Consider the following 15,862-nt stretch of genomic DNA (forward strand, 5'->3'; position numbering starts at 1 on the left):
CTCTGACAGGGTGGCCCCGAAGGAGGGACTGTGCCCCCCGAAGGGCTAAAAGAATTGCCTTCAACTCCAACACGTTTATTGATAAGGCTGATTCCTGAACAGACCAAAGTCCCTGGAGCCGGAGGTGCAGGATTACCGCCCCCCAACCTCTCAGGCTGGCGTCTGTTGTGGCTATGATCCATGACCATGGAGCAAAAGACCTGTCCACCGACATGTGATCCTGATTTAGCCACCACTGGAGCGATTCTCTCGCCCCTGGAGACAGCGAGATCCTCTGGAGATCCAAGCATAGTGGGATCCTGACCATTTCCGTAACAGATCCCACTGGAAGCATCTGGAATGAGCCCGACCGAAAGGGATCGTTTCGAAGGAGGCCACCATCTTCCCAAGCAGCCGCATGCACAAATGAATTGAGGGCTTGGGAGAGGACAAGACCAGAGTTGTTGTAGCCCGGATTGAACTGATCTTCTCCGTAGGCAGGAACACCTTCTGTCGACTGGTATCCATGAGAAGCCCCAGGAAGACCATGCGTTGACACGGGACCATCTGGGATTTCTTTAAGTTTATCGGCCACCCATGGCTCTCGAGAATTGCTATGGTGAGTGATAAGTGTTGACGTAAGCAAATCTCTGAGGAGGATTTGATGAGTAGAACGTCTAAATAAGGGACGACCTGAACTCCCTGTAGGTGAAGACACGCTGCCATCACCGACATGATCTTCGTGAAGACCCTTGGAGCTGTGGAGAGGCCGAAAGGATGAGCCCGGTACTGATAGTGGGAGTTCCCTACTGTGAACCTCAGGAATGTGGAGGTATGCATCTTTTATGTCTATGGATGCCATAAACTGATCCTTCTCTAGGCCGTTTATCACCGACCTTAGGGACTCCATTCGAAATTTGTCCACTCGTAAGTGCACATTGAGGCTCTTTAGGTTTAGAATGGGTTGAAATGACCCGTCCGGCTTCTTGACCAGAAAAAGATTTGAATAAAAACCTTTTCTTTTCTGGTTGTCTGGGACCCTGCAGATGACTTTTTGCGAAAGAAGAGAGGCGACACAGGCCTGCATTGCCTGTCTTCTTTGGGGATCTCGGGGTAGCGAGGTTACAAAGAAACGCTGCGGTATTGGTCCCATCAGGTCTATCATGTACCCTCTTGAAATAATGCCCCGAATCCAAGGGTCTTGGGATGACGCTGCTCACTGTTCCTGAAAAAGAGACACGTCCCCCCACCAGCGCCACCTCCTGGGGAATAGAGTGGCAGTCAGGACGCAGGCTTCTCCTGAGTCTTGGAGGCCTGGCGCCTAGCTGCAAACGAGGACCTGCCTCTGACAGACGAGCCTCGGGAATTCGGTTGTCTACCCTTAAACGACTGCCCTCTGGGCAAGGATGTACTCCGAAAGGACTGACGAATGGAACTAAACCGTGGTGTCCGGCTTCTACCGGAGAAAACCGGCAAAGAGGTGCTCTTGCCCCCCGTTGCCTGGGAAATCATGTTATCTAACTCCAGGCCAAACAGACCTGCTGCCGAAAAAGGAATGGATTCCATAGATTTCTTTGACTCAGAATCCCCTTCCCAGGATTTCAGCCATAATGTTCTTCTAGCTGAAACAGACGCAGCCTGAATAGAGGAGGATACAGAAGCTGAGCTCTGAGCCGCCTCATAAATATATCCTGACGCCTCCTTCAAATGTAACGCCAGGGTAATCAATTCTGGGTCCTGTAAGGTCTGTGCCAGTTGCTCTGCCCATGCTTCCATGGCTTTAGCAACCCAAGCTGAAGCAAACATGGGTCTAAAGGAAGAACCCGCTGCTACAAATATAGATTTTAACTGGTATTCCACTCTGCGGTCAGTGGTATCTTGGAGAGTTGCTGAGCCCGGGGCCAGAAGGAGAGTATGACGGGCCAAACGGGCTACAGGAGTATCTACTTTCGGAATTTCCTCCCAGCGAACCACGTCCTCTTCCTGTAACGGATACAGGGAAGAGAACCTCTTTGGAACAAAAATATCTCTGAGTTCTGTAGAAGGGGGAAAACGAATAACCTTCGTTTTGAACATTTTAAAGAGACTTCTGTCTCTAGGACTAGGATCCTCCATTTCTGGGAGGTCCAACGCTTGTCTCACCGCTAAAACCAAATCGTCAATAAATTGATAGTGACTTCTTCCTGTTCCGAGGATGGAACCTGGTCAGAATCCAAATTTGATTCTGTTTCCTCTTCTGAAAGTCCCTCTGAATCAGAAAGGACCATGAGAGGATTAGCGGATCTGAGCCGCTTTCTTTTAGCTGGGGGCAGGTTTGGGGATTCAAGTAACTGGTTAAGTTTATCCAAACCCTTAATAAATGCTGACAACCATGCCGGTTCTGTAGGTACAGGCGGATGGTCCGTAAGCAAAGAGGAAGGTCCTGCTATAGCCGTTTCTGTAGAAACCGTGGCAGCAGGGAGCCCCACAGGGGTAATAGCCTTATTAGTCACAGACGCTGTCACACTAGACCACAATTGATTAGATTGGGAGACCATCTGTGCCAAAGAGGAAACCGACTGTGTCAGAGAGGCTACCCAGGCCGGTTCCTCCGTCAGTGGGGCTGGAAGGAGCTGGGTTTGCGCAGAGAGGACCTCTCCTTCACAGGCTGAGCAGAGCGCCAACGGGTCCTTCTGCCCATTAGGTAACTTAACTTTACATCTAGAACATGTAAAATATTTTGCCATAGGGCCATTTCCCTTTTCTGTCATTTTAAAAAGGAAAAGCACACCAAACACACTTAGATAAGAGATATTTTGAGAGAGACAGAGTATACAACAAGTAACATACTACTGTGTAATAAAAGCTGTACTTGTATGTGTGTAACAATGAAAAGATATATGTGCAAGTAATAAGATTTTTACAATCCTACTAGCCTCCCTCCTGTAACCACATAAACAGTCAGTAAATGGTTAAAGAAAGGGTTTTTGGTACTTAGCCAAAAGGGCCACTCAGGGGAGAAGTCCAACAGCAGTGTCCTGGTGTCTGCTCCCTTGGAGATAAGTTCCTTCCCGGGCTTCTGTTTGGCGCCAGAGTCCGGACTGTACCATTTGTGCTGAGAGCAGGGGAGCTTTTAAAAAAGGAACTTTATCGATGTATTTGGCAGAGTTATGGAGGCCTCTTAGAGGTCTCCTGCAGTGTTAGTACCCCGATGCCCCCTCCTATTCACCTGAGGGGGGATCTTGGTATGGCCCCATTTTCTCTCCTCCTTCTTTCTGTACCTCCGCGGTCCGTTGAAAAAAATCATGGCCGCCGGCGAGGTGATGCGATAGGCGGTGCTCTATGCCTAATGGCAGCGCCGGTTATCGTGGAGCCTCCTAGAGTGACAGCGGTCTGGTGAGACCGCTTGTCACTCTATCCTGTGACCGTTAATGCTCTGCCATTGAGAACAGTCTGCTCTCTCTGACAGAGTCCTGTCACCGCTGCCAGCTTCTGTGAGTGTGTTCTCTATATATAGAACACACTCCCAGCTCTGCCCTAATACTAACTAAACTGTAAAAATAAAGAAAGAAATTTATAAGAAAGTTATATATAAAATAAATGAAATAAAATTACTAGCTGTTTCTAATTAGCCCAACTCCTTTGGGCACCTAGAAAAAACTGGGGAGGAAGAGGCGGGGGGATTGTAGAGGGGAGGGGTCTGTCAGCAGTGCTAAAGATTAACTAGCTAGGTGCCAACTCCCGTGCTCCCCTCCACAACCCCATGGTAAGCAGTGTCCCCCAGACTGGATGAAAGAGAAATATCTTTTTTATATACAGATTTAAATATCATCTAATTATGTTGCCACATCTATAATAGCCCATACATAATAGTTTAGATTATAATATGTATAATACCAGGCTTGCCTGGTTAAAGCGAGTAAGCGAAACGTGTGTCGGCGTTCGCCTCGCTGTGTTGTCAAATGTAAACTATGCTGCTAATATAACATGATTGGAGGGATTATGATATTTCTGATAGAGGGACATGAATCCCAATACGTTTAGGAGCAAATACTGACTAGAGTCATTTGGGAAATAGGGATAAGAAATAAGAGAGAACGCACGTTATTTCTCCTAGGCGTCCAAGCAATAGCAAATACACAGCTAATTACATATTATAGCTAGCGATCGAATGAAGACTCTATAGGAAAATCAACATGTCCAGTAGGGAATAAGAATACCAGTATTCAGGGCAATACTAATGAGTTAAGCCAGTTATAGACTCTATCACTATTAGTAAATCCATGTTATGGTAATTAGCTATATTATCAGTAAGTGATTTGCTGCTATAGCATTTGCCAATTAATACAGATACTAAATCCCTCCACCTAATCTAAACTATTATGTATGGGCTATTATAGATGTGGCAACATAATTAGATGATATTTAAATCTGTATATAAAACAGATATTTTGCAGCATAAGGTTTCTAATATAGAATCATAATAAAGATTATATAGAACAATAACAACAACACAGTGTGGCTTGGCAAATTTTTGCCATTTTATTTATACTTTATTTTGTATTTTTTTCTTTATTATTTTTTCACTTTATTATTTTTCTTTTTTTTTTCGCTGCAAACGATACTCAGGTCTTTGGGAACATTCTATGACTATTTTAAATTTAACTAATAAAAGGTATATTTTAATCAATGTATGATCATCACAGAGTGCCCTTATTAGACATGTTTCCCTCTAGCTTCCTTGTTTCTTAACTTGAATTGTCATACAAGGTGCACCAATCCAGTCATAAGATCTTCACATAATTGAAGCAATAGTTGACTGGATAAGTGAATACCTAGTGCGGTGGTTTAAAAATTTTCTTACGAATGTAAGTTAATAACAGTCTTGTCAGGCCACTAAAGCACACTTTCTATAGATAGACCTACAAAATAACACAGGAACCGGTCAAATTCTTATCATTGCATTAGACATTTTATCAAAATTTCAATGACAGCTAGAATCTGATTGGTTGCTATAGGCAACATCTCCACTTTTTCAAACCCGCAGCTTGATAAATTTACCCACAGAACTCTTTTAAGTAAAATTAACAAAAACCTGATTTTGAATCTCAGATACTTACTGTCCTCACAGTTTGCTCCAGTAAACCATGATGTACAGGAACACGTGTATCTAACACCCATCTCTACACAGGTTCCTCCATTCAAGCAGGGATCTGAGGAACAAGGTCTGATTTCTGGGAACACAAAAGAGAGAGGTATATTTTTATGGTGTCTCCAAGATAACGTGAGCAGACACTGCACCCTGACCAAGTCTCAGCAGCATTTTAGTTTAAAAGAAAACAGATCAGCAGAAAAAATAGATTCAAGGGCTGTATACTCACCTCTTTCACAATGTGCTCCAGTGAATCCCAAAGTGCACAGACAGCGGTACGTAGCCCCGAGATCCTCACAGATCCCTCCATTTAGACAAGGGGAAGAAGAGCATGGTCTGAGCTCTTATAATCAGAAGAAAATAAAGATGTGTTGTTATATCTCTCACAGATCCTAACTGTTTCCCTGAATGTAATTACTACACCAAACAGGGTATCAGCCATATTCTGCCACTGAATTACATGTAAGCCATTATAAGCTGAAACCCTAAAATTGGACACTGTGCATAAAGCGAGAGCACATATATATAATTTTTTGTGAGATGGTGACTGGTAAGGTATTCACTAAATATATGTGCACGTAGTCTTATCAAGTCTATCAGTAAGTGCATAGCAACTGCAGACTGTGTATAACGGGGTTTGTTCTCAGTGAAAGGACTTTGAATACAAGTGAGTATAAAAGTCAGATTTATCAGGTATTTTGGTAGTAGCACTTGTTGCTTACAAACAGTGGACTGAAGCAATATTTATGTGAATGCAGCCTATAAATTCACTGGAAACTAGTGACATTAGTCCATAACATGGCTGCCTGCACTGGGTGTAGCCAATGGGTGCACGTTTACACACTTTTACTATCATCATTTATTTATAAAGCGCCACTAATTCCGCAGCGCTGTACAGAGAACTCACTCACATCAGTCTCTGCCCCATTGAAGCTTACAGTCTAAAATCCGTAACACACACACACACTAGGGTCAGTTTGTTAGCAGCCAATTAACCTACCAGATGTTTTTGGAGTGTGGGAGAAAACCGGAGCACCCGGAGGAAACCCACGCAAACACGGGGAGAACATACAAACTCCTCACAGATAAGGCCATGGTCGGGAATTGAACTCATGACCCCAGTGCTCCAAGGCAGAAGTGCTAACCACTACACCACCGTGCTGCCCTCACTATCATCCAGACAAATCTTTTTAAAGACATCAATATACTGTTTTGTGTGGATGACAAGTTCACTATAATTAAAAGTTTAACTGTCTTGAGATTATGGAGCATTAGTTCCCACCAGCTTCGTTTTCAGTGTCCTATTATGATGTCCCCAGTGTACTGTTTGATTTCCTTACCTGTTTCACAGCCGTCCCCCGTGTATCTAGGGTGACATTGGCACACTGCGATCCCATTATAAACATGGCACACTCCTCCGTTCCCACAGGTCTTACCAGTGCAGGGCGATACCTCTAGGATAAACAGAACACACAGGGACTAAACTGCCATAAATCCCTTTAATGTCAGAGGCACATGGAAAGCTGCAATGTATCCAAGCCTGAACACGTGGCAGAACATCATATGACAGTCAGCACTGTCTGACACAACAGCAGAACATTTGCCCCAGAGTAAAGTTACCCCATGTCTGCAGAGCTTCTCACCCGCTTCCTTTATTCATTTAAAAATAACAACACTACTTAAAACATTACTGTTTTAATTTTTTGTTGCACTAAATGATTTAAATACTCCACCACCACCCAGACATGGCCAACATTAATTATGCATTGTGTATGAAAGCTGGTATTTGGGCATTTAAAAAAAATGACTGCATATGAAAAAGGTGCTGTAAACCAATGAGATTCTGTCATTTTATAGTACTGTTTAAAACATGAAAACAAACATCTAACCCGTTGCAGTAGGTTACAGCACACTATTGCTACATGTCACTTGTCATAAATGTCCCCAAACAAGTAGATAACTGCACTCCCAGCTCATCCCTGGTATTATTTTGCTCTTTTAGCTCATTTGTCCTATACTTAAGTTACTGATAATGAACAACCAGCTAATCATGAAATGCTGCAACACTTCTCCTTTATAACTAGAGCACTTTGAATGTAGACACTTGTTTTATTTACCACCAATGAACCCTGTCTAACCTGAAAAGATCAATAAATACAAATATTTTACCCAACACTAGCACTGGGAATCATTGGGAACCAGAAGTAATGCTGAGGTGCAGCACGTATGTTTCTGCAATGTCTACTATTGGTGCACTGAGAGCATACCGCGGAGCAAACACTAATTCTGATATTTGCCACTGATTGGCACAGACACTTGGCACATTTTGAAATATTTTGAATGTGTCACAAATGTGCATGTATAAAACAGTCATAACGTCACCTTGCAGCAGGGTTTGACATTTTTATTTAGAAATTAGGAACCAGTAAAAAGACTATTATCATAGCTGCCATCTGCTTCTGTATCTACCTCCTCATCTCACTTCTGTATCCTCCCTCAAGTCCATTCTCTCACTTCTCAAAGCCCCTCCTATTAATATATGTCCCCTTCATCATTACTGCTATCCTGCTCCCTTCATCATCATCATCACACTGCTCTTCTCTACCCTTCATTACTATAATAATTAAAAAATGTAATAATCCCCATCCAAATGTCATCATTAACCCTTTCATCCTTTACCCACTCAATCCTCTGTCATTTTTAACCCCCTTGCATCATCATTAACCCAAATACTCCACCATTAACCGCTACAGCAGTCCTTATTAACCCCTTAGTTGTGCATCAGTTTCCTTCCTGATATTTTATTATTAACAATGCCCAGTAACTCACAGATGCGCTGCTTCTCCGCATTTACTCAGAGGGAACTGACAATACATCAGTACTTCCATGCCACCATGGAGCCTGAGTCTGCTTGACCACAGACAAACTAGTCTGTGATCAGATCCCCTCGGTTCAAGTTTAAATGTGGCACTCTAGAATGCCAAGCCACATGCTAAGCATTATGGTGCTGCGATTAACTGCTGATGTTAATGGTCAGAGCAAATAACTCATTAAAGTGCTCTCTGAAGCCATGTACACCAAAGCCTTCTCCTCCAAACAAAGTGTCACAAAGTGTACGGACAGTATGGGAATAGATCTGACCAATATGTGTCCATTCTGTGTATGGTCAGTATGGTAACAGATCTGACCAATGTGTGTCCATTCTGTGTACGGTCAGTATGGAAACAGATCTGACCAATGTGTGTCCATTCTGTGTATGAGATGTGTATGGGATGTGATCAGGTGATTCAGCGAACGTTCACATTGCCCAACTCAAAATATAAAGTAAACTGTAATAATGAAACACAGAATGATACACACACAGAATAATAATAGGACATAATACATTTCTCTGAAAAAAAAAACCTGCCCTGAATTACCTGTCTCACACAATGGCCCGGTAAACTCTGCCAGACACAAGCAAGAGAAGGAACCGGGTATATCCACACAGGAACCACCATTCTGACAGGGCTGAGAGAAACACCTTCCCATGTCTGAAAGACATAAGCAACATATTTAGAAGGATTTTTGGGAGTAGGTGCTAAGTGTCTTATTACATTCTTGTTGGTCTTAAACGGCTTTACAGATTTGCAGTATGAAGTCCCAGAGAACAACATTACAGCAGGAATTATGGAGAGACAGTATAAACTGCATGCATTACCAATGTGACAGTGCTTTCCAGTAAAGCCACTGAGACAAGAACACGTGTAGGAAGGGTTCCCAGTGACACAGTCATCGATACAGCGACCACCATTGCGGCAGGGGCGCAAGGTCCAGCAAACAGAGGCTGCAAAACATTTTATTTAAATCGTAAGGATGCATATATAAAGAGGACATGCCCTGCATTATTACTGTATCCACTACTGCCTACATCTCAAATTTCCCGTCTAAGTTCATCCATGCTTCCCATCAAATCCTTTGTGACAGAACAGCTTTAAAGAGAAAGTCTTATGAATGAAAACTAAATAATATCCAATGTTAGTAAATACAATGTTTTTCAATTTCTGTTATTAACTTTTCTGTTACCTTCTGGTGGAAAAAGCAGATATTTCTAACATACCAATATGTGGAAGCTGGAAATTCATTTTGCTAAAACAATATTGTAACAATCCAATAAACAGTTAACTCTTAGTGCTGCAGAGAAGCTGATAAGTTTGAATGATGTTTTAAAAACACAATTGGGGAATATATATATTTTTTATTTGAGAGGACATTTCCTTTAATAAGACACTTTGAAAAGTCTCAATTCTACAATCCTGTTAGGTAGCAAAAGAGAGCACTCATATGTATATTTGTTTTTCATTGAATTCTATGTCAAATATTTGGAGACCGACGTTTGGTTCCTTGGCACGTGCTGAAGTCAATATTTACTTGTTGGCGGAATCCAGAATTCCCAACAATGGAACACAACATTCTATGTCAATGGGCACTAATGTGTTACCCAGATGTGTCGGACTTTTAAGGATTAGCATAGTATTAAGACATGGGCACAAGGCCCTCTGTTTTTCGGTTTGCAGGCCTCAGCCATTGCTATGACTTTAAATATGGCCCCATTCCTTTTCATCCATCATACATTGCCAATCATAATTTTAGTACTTGTGTTAGTTGTTTCATTTATATTGTCTGTTGTAATTATAAAGGCTTCTAGCTAAAAAAAAATAATAGTACTTTGCAATTATCTAAATTATACATCTGTCAACTATGAAAAAACGGAAGGGTCAAAGAGAGGTTTTGTGGAATAAAAGAAGATTTTTACTCAATCGATTTCTCTTACTCCATTGGGGGACACTGCAAGACATTGGGGTATAGTAGGTGGGACTAGGAGTTTAGGCACTTAGACTTGTTTTTCCCTCCCCTACTACGCCCCTCCTCTCCTGTGGCCTCAGTTTTTTATTAAGTGTCTAGGAGATAGGTCATGTTGGTATAGGCTCCTGCCTATACTTGTATTAGTGTTAGGATTTTCACTTTTTTATTTTCATTTCCCTTTAGGCACAGCATGGGGATTGAACCTAAGACCCAGAGGGGTAAATAACCTGTTAGCGCTATTCACTCTAGGTTCTTGTGAAGGTAAGAAGAAGCTGGTCTCACTTACCTGTACCTTTGCCGTCAGTCCTCCCCTAGTAACGAGTAGCGGAGGCTACGTTTTTCCTTTCTGTGCCATTAGGGCTTTAGGTTCCCTATTCAATCAGACCGCAGGCACAGAGCTATAGTCGCGCGGGAGGGAGTCTGCAGCTCCCTCCCCTCCCCGGGCGACGGAATATGTTCCATAAAAAGAGTCACTGGGGTTTAATAACCTGAATCAACCCTTAGGGCTTGATGTACTAAAGGGTGGACTGAAGGAACTGCCAGGTTTCAGCGTTTTTTCCAGCGGTTTTAAAACATCCCTGATTTACCAAAGGCCAAACCCCCAGTTAAAAGGCATTTAATTTCCAATTAACTTATTTTACTTTTCATTATAGTAAGGGGACACTATTATTGTATTATATTATGGGGGAAATATGAAAATATAATTATATTAACTGGGCGATACTATATGATTGTGAATGGGAGATGTAATTATTTATGATGCACACATGTGGCATTACATAATTCCCCATAATATAATAATCCAATAATATTGCCACTTTACTATAATGAAATATAAAATTTGCCCACATAAATTTATTAGAAATTAATTTTGACCCTTAATCAATAGATAATGATTGCCCCATACTTTATATGTCAATGATGCTTCCTCTTATGTTCTGAACGGCAAGATAGCTCAAACAGCATATCAAGAAACAGGTCTAAAACAAAGCCTGACTTTTTCATGGTGGTTTTGACCAAACCGCTGGTGATTTAGCCGTTTTCAATCCGCCACACATCGCTAGGCATTTTACATCGCAGCATCAAACCGCCCGATAGTAAATAAGGTGGTTTGGAGCACTAAAGCGCCAGAGATGTGCTGTGGTTTACAACTGCCACCAAACATTATTTTAAGCAAGTCTACCGCTTAGTGTGCTTTAAATTTGACATATCTGGTTCACGCATTGGACAGTACAGTGATTATTGTTAACAGATCCAGTGTACATTTGGCTATGAAAATATATAGTTAAAGAACTTGTTTAACAAATACAAATTTTAACATAATTATATAGTCAAGACTGAAATAATGTTCTAGTTACAAGATAAGTAGTAGCTATCTAGCTATCTACAGCTACTTATCATTTCAATCCAAAGCCTGTGCCATAATGGGTGTAATTGTATAGAATCCTGTCCCAATGTCAAATTGCTGAGAAGATCTAGACATGACAACCATTCTTTCTCTTCTACACATGTCACCACCATCTTCTTCCACATACATCTCCACCGTCCTCTACCACACGTGTCCCCACCGTCCTCTACCACACGCGTCACCACCGTCCTCTACCACACGCGTCACCACCGTCCTCTACCACACGCGTCACCACCGTCCTCTACCACATGCGTCACCACCGTCCTCTACCATTCACGTCACCAGCTTACTCTACCATACACGTCACCACCGTCCTCTACAAAACACGTCTCCACCATCCTCTACCACACACGTCCCCACCATCCTCTACCACACACGTCTCCACCATCCTCTACCACACACGTCTCCACCATCCTCTACAAAACACGTCTCCACCATCCTCTACCATACACATCTCCACCATCCTCTACCATACACTTGTTCACCATCCTCTACCATACACGTCTCCACCATCCTCTACCATACACGTCTCCACCATACTCTACAACACGTCTCCACCATCCTCTACCACACACGTCTCCATCATCCTCTACCATACACGTCTTCACCATCCTCTTCCACACACGTATCCACCATCCTCTACCACACACGTATCCACCATCCTCTACCATACATGTCACCAATATCCTCTTCCACATATGTCACTACCACCTCTTCTACACACATCACCACCGTCCTCTTCTACATATGTCACTACCACCTCTTCTACACACATCACCTCCATCCTCTTTTACACAAATCCCAAACAATCGTCTCTCTTCTGCACATTCCATCACCAACTTCTCTTCTACACATGCTATCAAGAACGTCTCTTCTACACATAATTCTGCACAATAGGTTACCACGTACTTGCGTTACTGCATCCCCCAACTTGCACATGGTTGTTGTCAATTCGGAAAACCCAACGTCCGGGAATCCCTACATTAGTGGTGTTTGCAATTCCTGCAATGTCATCTGTGCGAGAGCCTGGGATATTAAAGTACCTCCAACCATCTCCTGCATTAAAGCCTGCCTGGTGGACAGAGGGGAAAGCATTATGCCCATTACAAACATGACACCATGAAAAGAAGGGACATTTAACCACAACTTGGAGATCCACCACAATCATAACAAAAATGCTGTTTGGGAGGAGTTAGATTATTTGCTGCTCCCACAAGAACTATATTTAGCCTCTTGTAACTGATCTCATTGTAACAGTTATTGTGCAGTTTCTGTTGTCCTGGTCCTGGCAATCACACAAAAACTGCACATCCAATTTTTTATTATTATTATTACTATTATTAATAATTAAGTGTTTTTTTATGTATTGATGCCCACACATGAACATCACAGAACTAAAAACTCACAATAGGCACTGACACCCAATTGTAAGGCGACAACAAACATTAAATACATTTGAAAACTTGAAACTTATGTCTGATACCAGGAAAACATGAACAAATATTATACACTTATTATTTTTTTAAAATAATGTGAAAATAGACAACTACAGGAGTGGAGAAAATAATGTAGAATATAGAATTCTGGAGATAGTCAAATCTAGGAGACAGCAGAATCTTGTAAGCAGTCAGGGAAGGTGGGTTCTATTGAGAATAATACAAAAGGACTAAAAACAGTTAGGCACCATTTCTAAATTACACAACCTGAAACCCAGGGGGTTTATAGTCACTCAGTGGAGTATCTATTTATCTATATCTATCTCTATCTCTATCTCTCTATATATATATATATAATGCTATACCTGTGCAGCAATGCCACCTCTACCGGAACTGTCGCCCCCACTGCTGGCATGTCTACCCGTGGTCCATTCTATTGTCTCGTAGTTAAAGATGGTGAAGGAACGAAGTCCATCTGTGATCAGTACGATTTGGAAGGTGTTTACCTGTGAAAACAGCATGTTAGAGTTCAGGCAAATAGTTAGAGTTCCTGAAAAAGTGAGCTAAAAGCAGAAGGTCCTATGGTAAGGTCATGCAAGATTTGCCAATACAAGTTTATAGACAAATACATGCTACTAAAGAAACAGATAACAGTCACTGCATGGAAGTATTTAAAGACATACTTCAGCAAAGTTCATCATGATATTCAAATTTATCAGGCACATTTGCTGAAAATGTCCTTTTCATATAGCAGCAGCAACTCAACCATGACAATGAAAGGTACAGACCAATAATTGAAATAAATCTAGCCATTTGAATGTAAATATATTGAACTCTTTACAAAAGAACTTACATTATATGAGGTTGGATGGAACGTTGTGGTATAATACAATTATATATCTAGAGCTGAAACTATAAGGGTAATTTATATACACTGCTTTTTTATTTGCTCAAGTCTGCCCAATTGTGTGTCAAGTGCATTTCACGCTGACGTCCCAAACTTTAAAAACACCCTCATAAATGGGGAATGCTCCTATATTTAAGTTTTTTCCCAATCTCATTTATGTCTTAAATTAGTTATGAGAGGCGATATTGGGACCGTCTGTATCACATATCACTTCTGTGTTTTTATTACATTGGTTGAAGTGCCAATAGAAATGCACTTTTCTCCAAAATTGCAACAGGGAGGAACAAAATGCGTCCAAATAAAAGCATAGGAAAAAGGTTGCGTTTTCACTTTAGTGCATAATTGAAGAACTCCCCGTAAACACTGAGATCTTGGCCCACAAAGTCAAGAGGTTACGAGATAAAATGAGTGTATTTGTGGAAAAGTAGTTATATGCTATCAGATAAAATGCTATTTCACGGATTTGGTCCATTTGTTATAGTTTCAAAATATTACTTTTTTACGGTTTCAAATTTCACAAATTGCAGCTGCTGATATTGCTACTTATCTATTAATATAGAATACTGCAGAAAAGCACAGTATTAATGTTACAGGTGTATTATATCCTCTGCTCTGCAGCTGATCACTGATTAGTGGAAGTCACTCACTGGTGAAGTGGCATCGCCGCCATAGAAAGTGACTCTGTACCAAGTGGAAATGAAGACCCAGGTGGCACTGAAGTCCGGCAGCTCGGGAAAGTAAGAGTGCACATCCTGGCTGGCACGTCTCATCACTCTTGGATCCTCGGTTTCCCGGTAAAATACATCCCCCCCTCTGCGATTATCCACATCAGCCCAAAATGCAGCCACGACTCTACGGTCACCAGAAATGGGAAATGCCACAGGAGTAAACTGAGACACCTCTCGAAGGAAAGAGACCACCCCGTTGTTATTCACCTGCAAAATAAACCAGAAAGCACTATAGACTATTGATAGCAAATAGGGTTAATATTCTATTAAAAAGAAACACGCCCATGAAAAATGTTTAATTTTAAGTTTTATACTTTAAATAGACTGTGGTTTCCTGTAGTCAATGTTACAAAAATTAAATATCATGTTAATGTTTTCTCTATTATTGATAGCCAGTCCACTGGGTCTCTATGAAAGCCAAACACAACAATCAGGTCTCACTTGATGACATCTCTTACATCATGCAGAGAATTAGCCTGGCTCAGGAAACACAGATATCTATTGTCTGCAGTACAGGGAAAATGTAAAAATGGTCACAGAGTAGAGAGAAGCTACAGAGGTAACAACAGAGTTTATCCCATTGAGTCAAATAATAAAAAATGCAAAAATAACATTTACATAACTCTCTCCACTCTAAGGCTGTGACTACCATTTTTTTTAAGAGACCACTATATATTGGTGTAAAATCTGCTAAGTGTAACATGAAAAAAACATCTAAAAACACCCCAAACTTCAAGTAAAATAGAAAAAAACCTACATTACAGTTTGCAACTGTCCACTGTGGACCTGATTCATTAAGGAAAGTTAAGCACAAGTAAACAATGATGCTGTGGACACAATCATGTAAGTAACTAGCATTAAAATATGTTTTAATAAGCCATGAAAAATTAAAATAATTTTTTTTAAAAAAATTAGTTCATTAGAAATAATTACACAGGGGATTTTACTTCATTTTATTTATTATGCGTTTACAAATGTTGTTAACATTTTATCCTCATGTATTTATCTTCTTCTTCATATATACAACTCCTTGCTGATATTTCATACGTGTAAATGTGTTTAAATAAACAATAAAAAATTTAGTTAAAAAAATAAATAAAAAAAATTACACAGGTCCGACGGACTTTATTGCTCTGTTATGCTGTTCCTCCCCTTCAGTGTGTTGCACAATATTATAATATACAACATTCGATCAATGTTTACAAAATCTAATAGTTACATGTTAGTACTTGTATAAAAACATTTTTGTCCAGGCACACTTAGGGGCATATTCAATTCTCGGCGGAAATGCCAAAAATCTTGCGGTCCGCGCACGATTACCGTTATTACGGTAATCGTGCGTGGAAAAACAGTTAATACGGTAATTTACTCGCTGGATTTCAGCTCGCAGCTCCCTGAGCCGCGAGCTGAAATCCAGCTACATATTAC

At 41.1% G+C, this 15,862-nt stretch overlaps 1 protein-coding gene across 7 annotated transcripts in view; it reads right to left on the reverse strand.

The window, feature by feature from the left end:
- The window catches only part of SNED1 (sushi, nidogen and EGF like domains 1), a 123,009-nt gene that overhangs the window by 62,237 nt on the left and 44,910 nt on the right, over window positions 1-15,862 (reverse strand). For 5 of the 7 annotated variants that reach the window (XM_075201784.1, XM_075201786.1, XM_075201785.1 and 2 more), the window contains 8 exons: window positions 14,354-14,641; window positions 13,165-13,305; window positions 12,273-12,435; window positions 8,811-8,936; window positions 8,530-8,643; window positions 6,451-6,564; window positions 5,340-5,453; window positions 5,079-5,192 (listed from right to left, as the gene is read on the reverse strand). In XM_075201784.1, coding sequence (XP_075057885.1) covers window positions 5,079-5,192; window positions 5,340-5,453; window positions 6,451-6,564; window positions 8,530-8,643; window positions 8,811-8,936; window positions 12,273-12,435; window positions 13,165-13,305; window positions 14,354-14,641 — 1,174 coding nt within the window. Of the gene's footprint in view, window positions 1-5,078; window positions 5,193-5,339; window positions 5,454-6,450; window positions 6,565-8,529; window positions 8,644-8,810; window positions 8,937-12,272; window positions 12,436-13,164; window positions 13,306-14,353; window positions 14,642-15,862 lie in introns of those variants that run through there. The other 2 variants (XM_075201788.1, XM_075201791.1) reach the window with 2 other exon arrangements.

This window comes from Mixophyes fleayi, chromosome 3 (assembly GCF_038048845.1).
Source record: "Mixophyes fleayi isolate aMixFle1 chromosome 3, aMixFle1.hap1, whole genome shotgun sequence".
NCBI classification, from domain to species: Eukaryota; Metazoa; Chordata; class Amphibia; order Anura; family Limnodynastidae; genus Mixophyes; species Mixophyes fleayi.